The sequence below is a fragment of the Orycteropus afer genome, unplaced genomic scaffold (genome assembly GCF_000298275.1).
Source record: "Orycteropus afer afer isolate SDZICR_OR568_19922 unplaced genomic scaffold, OryAfe1.0 scaffold00558, whole genome shotgun sequence".
Taxonomy (NCBI): domain Eukaryota; kingdom Metazoa; phylum Chordata; class Mammalia; order Tubulidentata; family Orycteropodidae; genus Orycteropus; species Orycteropus afer.
In genome coordinates, this window is record NW_006922145.1 from 910,131 (window position 1) to 920,602 (window position 10,472).

Sequence of the window (10,472 nt, forward strand, 5' to 3'; positions counted from 1 at the left end):
CCAAACCACACCCACTGCTGTGGAGTCCATTCTGACCCACAGCGCCCCTAGAGGACAGAGTGGAACTGCCCCACAGGGTTTCCAAGGCTGTCAATCTTTACAGAAGCCAAACCCAAACCAAACCCACTGCTGTGGAGTCAATTCTGAGTCACAGCATCCCTAGAGGACAGAGTGGAACTGCCCCACAGGGTTTCTAAGGTTGTAAATCTTTCAGGAAGCAGACTGCCTCCTCTTTCTCCCACAAAGCAGCAGGTGGGTTTGAACCACTGGCCTTCTGATGAGCTGCTGAATGCTTTAACCACTGCACCATGAGAGCACCTTAGAGATTCACATTACTGCTGATAAACCAAAACCCGTTGCCGTCAAGTCAGTTCCAACTCACAGTGACCCCCTGTGACAGAGGAGAAGTGCCCCTGAGGTGTCCTGGGCTGTCCCCTCATGAGAGCAGATGGCCATGTATCTCTCTGAGCGGATCATGGGTTGGAACCACCGACCTTTCAGTTCAGCAGCAGAGTGCTTAACCATTGAGCCCCTACTGATACCATTTCTTATTTTCAGGTTTTGTGACAATCGTTGTGCTCAGGACCTGGTAGTCCCTGGCCCTGCCGGGCCTTCCTGGGGGCCAGTGTGGACCTGAGGGTAGGACTGTCCTCGTACCTGAGCGATCCTCTCGGCCACGTCCTTACAGAACGGACTGGGATTTTCAAAATGCTGAATCAGCTGGGGCAGGAGGCACAGGACGTTCAGCGGGAACCCTGGATTAGACAGAAGACAACCGAGTCAGAGGAAGAGAAGGCACGTTTTAACCGCCAGCGTGGAAGGCGTCGTACATACAGATTTTATCCTCAGGTGATGTGAAGCCGACCTTTTGAAGCACTTAAATATGGTCTAAGAGAAAAGGCACTTGACTGCTAACCAGAAGGCTGGCGGTTCAAACCCGCCAGCCACTCCTCAGAAGGAAGGTTGGGCAATCTACTTCCATAGTGATACTGCCTCGGAAACCCAGGGAGGGGTCGCTGTGAGTCGGATTCAACTCGACGGCAGTGAGTTTGTTTAATGTGGTCTAACAGAAAATCCAGGAAAAATTTACAATCATAATGGCACCAGCTACAATGGTAGCACCGAAGCAGATCTTTAAGGTACAATAGCTTTCTTGTTAAGCAGTCTAGTGGTACAGCACTTAAATGCTCAGCTACTAACTGAACGGTTAATCCATAGCGATACTGCCTCGGAAACCCAAGGAAGCGTTGCTGTGAGCTGGCTCTGACTCTGTGGCAGTGTGTCTGGTTTGGTTAGTTTCGGTTGGAAAGTACCCAGCGGCTCCTCAGAAGACGGACCAGGTGATCTGCGTCCATAAAGATGAAACCCATTGGCTTCTAGTCAACTACACCTCACAGTGACCCTACAGCACAGTAGAACCGCCCCACAGAGTTTCGTAGGCAGTCATCTTTACGGAAGCAGACTGCCTCATCTTTTTCCAACAGAGTAGCTGGTGGTTTCAAACTGCAGATCTGTCAGTTTGCAGCCGAGTAAAAACCCAGTGAGACAATTCTACTCTGTCCCATGGGGCCGCCATGAGCTAAACACCCAACAGAAACAGCTCTCCTGCCAAGGGTTGGTGGTGACTAAGGATGAGTGGCCCAGACTGAAATGGACTGAAGCACGAGGTGGAAAGTTTTCACAAAAGTGCATTTTCAGAAAAGCTACTGAGAGAGGAAACTGACTGTAGTGGTTATGTTTGTGTGTCAACTTGGTTGGGCCTGGTTGGGTGGCTGGGCAGCTGGATGTAGTTATTCCCCATGAGGAGACTGGCAATCAACCCCATGGTGGGATCTACCACAAGCAGCTGAGTAGCTGCCTTTGGGATGTGGTCTGCTTCCTCTATATAAGGAGAAGCCTTGGGAAGGTCTCTAGCCTATGGCACGCTTGGACCCTGCATGGAGCCGTGTCGTTGCTCAGCAGCCTGCCATATGATCTGGTACCACTGGGACTGTGCCTTTTGACTTGTCAACTTTGGGGCTTGTCAGCCTCAGCAGCCAGCAGCTGTCTGAGTGAAGAAATGCCTCTAGCTCCAGTGGGCCGGGAGCAGGAGGCAGAGCTGGACCCAAGGTTGAGGGGCTTTCACCCAGCCCCTAGAGCCTGGCACTTTGAACTTGGACTTTAAAGCCTCCAAACTGTAAGAATAAACTCCTGCTTGTTAAGGCCGTCCCATATGTGGTATTTTCTGTTAGAGCAGCACTAGGACCCAGAACAGAGACCAAGCAATTTTAGGCCTCACCCATAAAATGGGAAGAAAGATGCTTCCGGTGACAGTTGATAGCACAGTGCTAAGCTGTGCTTCGTGAAGAGAACTCTGGGCCACCTGGCATGCCATTACAAATCTGGTTTGTTGATTTGGTTTAATGAAGGGTATAGGGAACCAAGAGACTTTTCAAGAGGAAAAGGCAGGCTGAGAAAGAGCAAAGACTTGGGAGTTAGAAAATAAGGGGGGAAAGTCTACAAAAGGTCAACAGAGTGAGCTAACAGTCTGTGCAGCTTGATGTGGGACCATAAAGGAAGGACCATTATTGCATACATTCCTGTTCCCTGTGTGCTATTGCCTTAAAAATACCTCCTGTGACAAAACTCAAAATCATGAAAGGGACCAGCCTTACCGGCCTGACAGAGTACTGGTGAGACTCCTGAGGCTAAGGCCCTTAGTCACCCTTTGGGCCTAGATTTGAACGCACACCCATGGTGTCCAGCCAATCAACAGATAGGTGTGGAAGATGAACATTTACAGTAGGAAGGTGCACTCCTTAGAACGATCAACCACGGGAGATCAGAAGGGCAGTACTTGCTCCAGGGGCAGGAATGCAAAGGAAAGGAGGACATAGGGAAGAGGTAACCACAGGGAGGAAGTGGGAAGTGAGCTGCTGCATTCTAGGGATTGCAATCAGTGTGTTAAGACACAAAATGAGTATGAACTGCTGGATGGGAAATGAATTTGCTCTGCAAACTCTCACCCAAATCCCAATTAAAAAAACAAAAAACTCCTGTGATCTAAATAATTATGACTTTCATTATATAGAATTTTAAGAAAAACAAAACTATTCCCAAGGCAGCATGTCTAAGTAGAGCTGTTGAAAGCAGTATTGGTGCTGGGTGCCATCAAGTCAATTCTGACCCACAGTGCCCCTAGAGGACAGAGTGGAACAGCCCCACAGGGTTTTGTAGGGTGTCATCTTTAGGGAAGCAGATTGCCCAGGTTTTTCTCCCACAGAGCTGCTGGGGGGCTCAAACCTCCCACCTTTTGGTTAGCAGTTGAGAGCTACCCACTGTGCCATGAGGGTTCCTTGTTAAAAGCAGCAGGTGCCCATTATATCTCATGACACTAAACATGTGTACAACCACCACCAGATGGTGCAAGTGAGTGAGCGGTGCTGGTTTTACCGATAGCCTGGGACGCGTCCACCATGGGTACTTTGGACACTGGTGTGAGCAGACTGAAGAGCTGCAGGGTCAGGTCTGTGGTGGTGAGGGACGTGAACCCTTTCAGCAGCAGCTGCTGCAACCCTGAGAAGTCGGCCCACTTGAGCTGTGCTTGCAGCTTCTCCAGTTTCTCTCGAGTCTCTGCTTTATCCAGTGGCATATGAGCCAGCAGTCTGCTCAGCAGCCTTAAGGCCATCAGGTACTCAAACTCAAAGTCAGACTCCATCAAGGCCACAGTGACCCAGAAGATGGTGGCCAACAGGTTGGTTGGATGGTTGATGTGGGAGGGGTCGGTGAGGCTGTCCTTCAAGGAGGAGGAGCTCCTGGTCTTTGAAGAGAGACCTTGCTGGGTACAAGCCTGGATCCTGTCTAGGGTGGCGCTTCGAGGTGGGTCTGAAGAGCGGTCTACGACACCAAACTTCTTGGGGACAGAGAAGCTCCTCTGATGCCGGCTGCGCTCTCCAGTGGCTGTGCTGCCTCCGGTGGTTCCTGGGTTCACGTTGAGTTGTCCTGTGCTCTTTCTGCTTGCTGTCAGTTTTGTGCTAGAGCTTAAGTCTGGTGACGATGAGCTGGGTATAAAAATAAATATATTCATTAGAATGTCAACATGCTTCCGTGAAAAGCCAACCCCTTCCAGGGTACCAAGGAACAATAAGGACAGGAACGGATTCTTTGGAAATGCTTTTTACATTAACTTTTTTCTCTCCTTATTCTTAATATGAAAGCTATAGGAAACAAAACAAGAACAACTCTCAAAAACTGCATAAAAACAACACTCACCACTGACTTGAACTTGTTGAAAGTCTATAGAGATCCCTAGCTGGCCTTAACATTCACTGATCTGTCATTTACTTTCTGTTAGAATTTGGGTTGTTGTTGTTGTTATGCGCCATTGAGTCGGACCCAACTCATAGCGACCACTCCTTGGGTTTCCAAGGCAGTATCACTATGGAAGTAGATTACCCAATCTTTCTTCCGAGAAGTGGCTGGTGGGTTTGAACCTCCAGCCTTCTGGTTAGGAGTCAAGTGCCTTAGGTACTAGTAGTCATACCAAAATTACCTACTCATAAAAAAATGTTCAACTTAAAAATGGAGCCAGATCCATTTAATATATATATAAGAAAATGACTCACTTCCGAGCATGGTGAACTGAATTATACAAACTAAATACAGGAAAGAGAATGATCTGAAATGGGTCACGAACACCAGTGGAAGGAAAATTCAAACAAAACAAAACAAAAAGACCTTTAGGTCAGAAGTTCTTCAAAGTCAACATTTCCACAATTTTGATGGTGATGGTTCATATGAGTTTTGTATGTATTCACTTATAAAGACTTATTCACTGTTAGTTTCTGTTTACTGATATAATAGGATAATTATACCACATTTGAAAAGAAATATTCAAATATATAAAGAAGTTAAAAATCACCAATACTTGTATTATTTTGAGAGAATATATTGCTACCTAGCTTCCTGCTGTTTTTTAAAAAATACATACACACACACGAGGAGCTCTGGTGGTATAGGGGGTAAGACATTTGGCTTCTAACTAGAAGATCAGCGGTTCAAACCCACCAGCTGCTCCACTGGAAGAAGATGAGACAATCTACTTCTGTAAAGATTTATAGCCTTGAAAACCCAGCGGGAGTCACTATGAGTCAGAATCGACTTGGTAGCAGTGGGTTTGATTTGGTTTTTGGATATACACACACATATATTGTGTATGTGTGTGAATGAGTTGTAGCTTCTGCTTCTCTAATTTAAATAAATATTTTTCATGTTATAAATCGTCTTCAAAGTTAGATTTGCTCTTTGGACTCTGCCCAAAGATCTTCCAAACCTTTGGTACTGTATATTTGATTGCAAAAAGCCATTCAGTGGGTTCTCACCGAGATAATACAGTCAAGAGATCGCTGTTCTTCAAGCAGTCAGACAAGTTATCCACAGCCGCTTCCAAGGTCAGGAGTGCTTCCATGACATAACCCTGCCAGACACAGAAAGCCACCATCTCTTAGCACGTGTGACCACAGTGAGCCGCCTGAAGACCAAGTTAATAAACGCCAATTTCACCCAAATAATATCCACATCACTGAAAGCTAGACAGCCATTGCTGGTTTCCTGGACTGAGTCTGAAAGTGATCTGTGAGGGTGCTACGTGGAGGGAATTCAGATGGCCTGGGAGCTGGCAGAAAGCCACAAGGGATCTACTTTGCTAGATCTGAGGTCTTCAGTAGATCATCTACAACAGGGAGGGGACAAGGATGAAGGAGGCCAGCACGGCCCCCAGCTGAGGGGAACAGTGAGCATGTGAAGGCAGCACGGAAGGTCTGAAAGGCAAAGATGAACCATGAGAAGGCAGGGCGTCAGTGGCATTTCCCACAGGGCCCCCATGGCCAGGAGGAGGACAAGAAGCCAGAGGCTACAGGTATCCAGGCTTCCTGAGATGCTGAACACTTGTGATGGCTAAGAAGGGCTTGGTCTGATTCCCAGAGCTTGTAATGCCCTTGGCCTTCAACATGCCCAGCTCCCCAATCCCTGGGCTCTACTGGGTCATTCTTGTGGCAGCTACATTCTGAGTAATTCTTCAGCTCTTCCTGTCTCCTGAAGGCCAACCCTACAGAGTGGTGGGGTTTTACTTGGCTCTGATGGAGAGTCCTGTTCTGGGAAGGAAGACTGCAACAGCATCCAAAGTTGCTGGCAAAAGAGCAAAACAATACAGAGGAGACTCCTCCCTCCTCCACCGCCCCCCTAAAAAAAAACCAGTAACAAAGGAGCCACCAAAGATGCTCAGCTGTCGGGTGAACACAGAGAGGCTCTTCTGGATTTCTAGAATATTCTCCTTGGAATGAGTTCTGTAAATATGAAAGTCAACCTCTAAAAAATCAGCTCTGTGAGACCAAATGGTCAACAACGACTTTAAAACAAAGATGAGAAGGAAAAGAGGTAGGGAAACTAGATTAATGGAAATGTAACAACCAGCATGGAAATCATGAGAATGTTGGTGCCTTGTGATGAATGAGACCAATGTCAATGAAGAAACTGTATAGAAATCCTGGACTAGGAACCTAAACTTCTGTGTAAACTTTCACAAACAAAAAAAATATTATTTTGAAAAAATCAACCTCTAAGAAAAATTTGGGAGCTCTGGTAGCATAGTGCCTAAGGCACTTGACTGCTAACCAGAAGGCTGGTGGTTCAAACCCATGAGCCACTCCTCAGAAGGAAGATGGGGCAATCTACTTTCGTAGTGATACTGCCTCGGAAACCCAAGGAGGGATCGCTATGAGTCGGGTCTGACTCGACGGCACATAACAATAGCAACAACAAGAAGAAAAAATTTTTTTAAAAAATTACAAATTGTACAGGTCAAAATGGCTGGAATAATTGGTGAGAGAAAGAAGGTGTCAAGAAAGTGTTTAACTTGAACTTAGAGGACATTACATTGAGTGAAATAAGTCAATCACAGATGGACAAATACTGTATTAGTCCACTATTATAAAAAGTGAAGGCAAGGTTTATACATGGAAAGAGTGTTTCTTTGTTAGTTACCAGGGATGGGAGGGGAGGGGAGGGCAGGGAACACTCTTAGATAGGTAGAGACAAGTAGTGATTTGGGTGAAGGGAAGGGCAATGTACCAAATGTGAGTGATCAACACAATGGCACTGAGGAAAAGGAAGACACAGGGGTACACAAGAGGTACAGACAACAAAGAGGAACCCTTTTGCACATACAGTACTGCGTTGTCAGTGAAGGCAAACATTGACCTACAAGTAAACAGATGTGTAGACCGCCTGAACGATCACCTATGTCCAGGCAAAAGGGAATATACCCATGACAGAGGCTGGCAGATGATACATATTTGTATGTGCTGTAAGAATGTCCAAATATATAATAGAGCTAACAAGAGGCACAGTTATGATAACTTCTGGGCCACAGCCAACCACCCACAGGGAGGGAGGAGTTGTACTTGTGCGCTCGGGACCATAGTCCCAGGGGACATCAAGTTCAACTGGCATAACATACTACACAAAACATTGTTCTACATCCTGGTTTGATGAGTAGGAACTGGGGTCTTAAAAGCTTGCAAGCGGTCATCCAGATGCAACAATGGGTCTCTCCTCGTCCAGAGCAAAGAAGAATGAAGAAAACCAAAAACACTTGAAAACAATTAGTCCAAGGGACTGGTACACCATGGGATCCTCAGCCTATATGACTATGAGACCAGAAGAACTAGATGGTGCCCAGCTACCACTATCAACCATTTAGAGGGAGACCTATGTAGGAGATCCCGAACAGAGTGGGAGAACAATGTGGAACAAAACTCAAAAATCATAAAAAAAAAAAACAAAGGGATCAGGTTTCCTGGTCTGATAGAGCCTGGTAAGACCCTTGAGACTATGGGTGCCAGTTACCCTTCAGTTCTGGAATGCAACTCACTCCTGTGGCTTTCAGCCCAACAATGGACGGCATATGGGGTGAACATTGATACACTTCTTAGAGTGATCAATCAATCGTGGGAGAATGAAGGGCAGTGTTTGCACAGGGAGACAGCTCAGGGGGCAGGAATGCACAGGAAGAAGGACACAAGGAAAAGGTAACCACAGGGAGGAAGTGGGAAGAGAGCTGTTACATTGTGGGGATTGCAGTCAACATCATGAAACAAAATGTGTATGAACTGCTGTGAGGAAAATGAATTTGCTCTGTAAACTTTCACTCAAATCACAAAAAAAATTAGAAAAGAAAGTGGTTAATTGTGGATCAGGGAAATGAGAGCCGGACGTGTGGTAGTCTTGCCTTCCGTACCTGGATCTCATCTCCGTGCTCTCCGATCACCTCCACCAGTCTGGAGAGAAGGTCGGACAAGGCGTGGGCAGACAGAGGCTGCTTGAGGGCCCTGAAGATCTGGAAGGATCGGCCGGCGTAGTGCCTGGAGGAACTGGCGAGAGCCGTCTGCAGGGCAACTTCACTCAGGTGTTGCTCCAGATGGAAACCTACGACGAGAGGAGCCCAGAGGACAGGTCAACTTCCAAAAGGCACTCTGGACATCACAGCTGCCCGAACGTTTAAAACTGGCTAAGTGCACCACCTATATGCTGGGAGCACTTAATTAACATTTCATCATTTTGAAATTAAAAAAACACACACACATATTTTGAACGTATCTTAAGGAGACATAGTATGTAGAAAGAGTACAAGCTTTGGAGTACGAAGGTTCTGATTTTGAATCAGGGGCTTTGTGACTCAGGGAAAGAAAGTTATGCTCCATGAAACCATTTCCTCATCTTTAACCTGTGAATATTAAATAGCACCTGCCCCATAAAGTAGCCCTGGTGGCACAACAGGTAAACGCTCAGCTGTGAACTGAAAGACTGGCAGTTCAAACCCACCTAGCAGCTCTGAGAGAGAGAGACTTGGTGATCTGCCTCCTGGAAAGATAACAGCCTTGGAAACCCTGTGGGCAGTTCCACTCTGTCCTCTAGGGGCGCTGTGGGTCAGAATCGACTCAGCAGCACCCAACACAATGACAAGGTCCCTTAGCAAGTGAGCAGCTAAGCCTGAGCACGGCAGATGGCTGGACACATCCCAGCTCCCTTCCATGTATCTGTAACTCTGCAGTTCCACCAAGTCTAGGTCTTGGTTTGAAATTGGCATTGTTGGTATCAGCCTTTAGAAAAATAGAATTGGAGCCAAAGAACCAGTGAGTATAATGCAGGTGACTGGTCCCCAATTTTACAACGATGTCAGCTGCACTAACTAGTTTCCTGCTGGTTGATGAGGCTCCGACTGGCTTTTTATCTGAGGTGGTCGTGAGGTTCTTCTACCCACAGATAGGACCGTGTTTCTCCATCACTCTGCTAGCCCTGTGCTCACTCTCTCCCCCACAGATTACACGGGTGCCTGGTGGCACAGTGGTTAAGTGCTCAGCTGGTAACCATAAAGGTTGGTGATTTGATTGCACCCAGTGGGTCTGTGGCAGGAAGACCTGGTGATCCACTCCCGTAAAAATGACAGCCAAGGGCACTTTTGTGGGCAGTTCTACTCTGTCACGTGGGGTCTCTGTGAGTTGGATCGTCAGCACACAAAAGCACCCCCAGAAGGCTGTTTCCACTTCAATTTCTCAGCCTTCCTCTACCGAGCAGTGGGTCCCCTATGACAATGAAAAGATGGTGGTCTGAACCTTCTCACACTGTGACGTGTGCTCAGTGTCAGAGCAGCTGGCCACGCCGGGGGCCAGATGGCCCGTCGGCAGCCTGGTGCATGACAAAATGCAGACAGGGACTCGGCATCACGCCGAGTAACCAAATTTAAACTTTGCCCAGCAACCAGCCCAGGCTGCGCTGGGTCTAAAAGGAATTCAGCTGAAGGGAAAGTTAACTGTCACTAGGCTCGTCATCATCGTTTGCTGCAATAGATAGAGTTGGCCCAGCTCGGGTGACTCCATGAACAATGGAACGACCAGCTGCATGCTCCTGCACTAGTCCTGAGACCTGCTGGGGACCCACAGGGTTCTCGCTGCCTCATTTCCAGAAGTGAACGGCCAGGGCTTTCTCCGTAGTCTTAGCTGGAGGCTCCGCTGAAACCATTGAAGCATCAAAGCAACATGTGAGCCTCAGTGACAGAGGGATGGTGGCTGCAGATGAGGTCCACTGGCTGGGGCTCAATTCTGGGCGTCCCGCACTGAAGTAAGAATTCTACCACCTAATCCACGCTGCCCCCCATTATGCTGCTGCCATTGTTGGGAACCATTGAGTGACCCATGTGACAGGGTAGGACCACCCCACAGTGTTTCCAGGGCTGTCAATCTTCACAGAAGCAAAGCCTAAACCAAGCCCACTGCGGTGGAGTTGATTCTGACTCACAGCGCCCCTAGAGGACAGAGTGGAACTGCCCCACAGGGTTTCCAAGGCTGTCAGTCTTCACAGAAGCAAAGCCCAAACCACAGCCACTGCCGTGGAGTCCATTCTGACTCACAGCGCCCCTAGAGGACAGAGTGGAACTG

The 10,472-nt window shown here is 47.5% G+C and overlaps 1 protein-coding gene across 1 annotated transcript in view; it reads right to left on the reverse strand.

Moving 5' to 3' along the window:
* FRY (FRY microtubule binding protein) overlaps positions 1-10,472 on the reverse strand; it is a 571,437-nt gene that overhangs the window by 135,309 nt on the left and 425,656 nt on the right. The window contains exons 43-46 of the mRNA XM_042782984.1: positions 8,276-8,463; positions 5,361-5,455; positions 3,433-4,040; positions 658-755 (exon numbers count right to left, since the gene is read on the reverse strand). Coding sequence (XP_042638918.1) covers positions 658-755; positions 3,433-4,040; positions 5,361-5,455; positions 8,276-8,463 — 989 coding nt within the window. The remainder of the gene's footprint in view (positions 1-657; positions 756-3,432; positions 4,041-5,360; positions 5,456-8,275; positions 8,464-10,472) is intronic.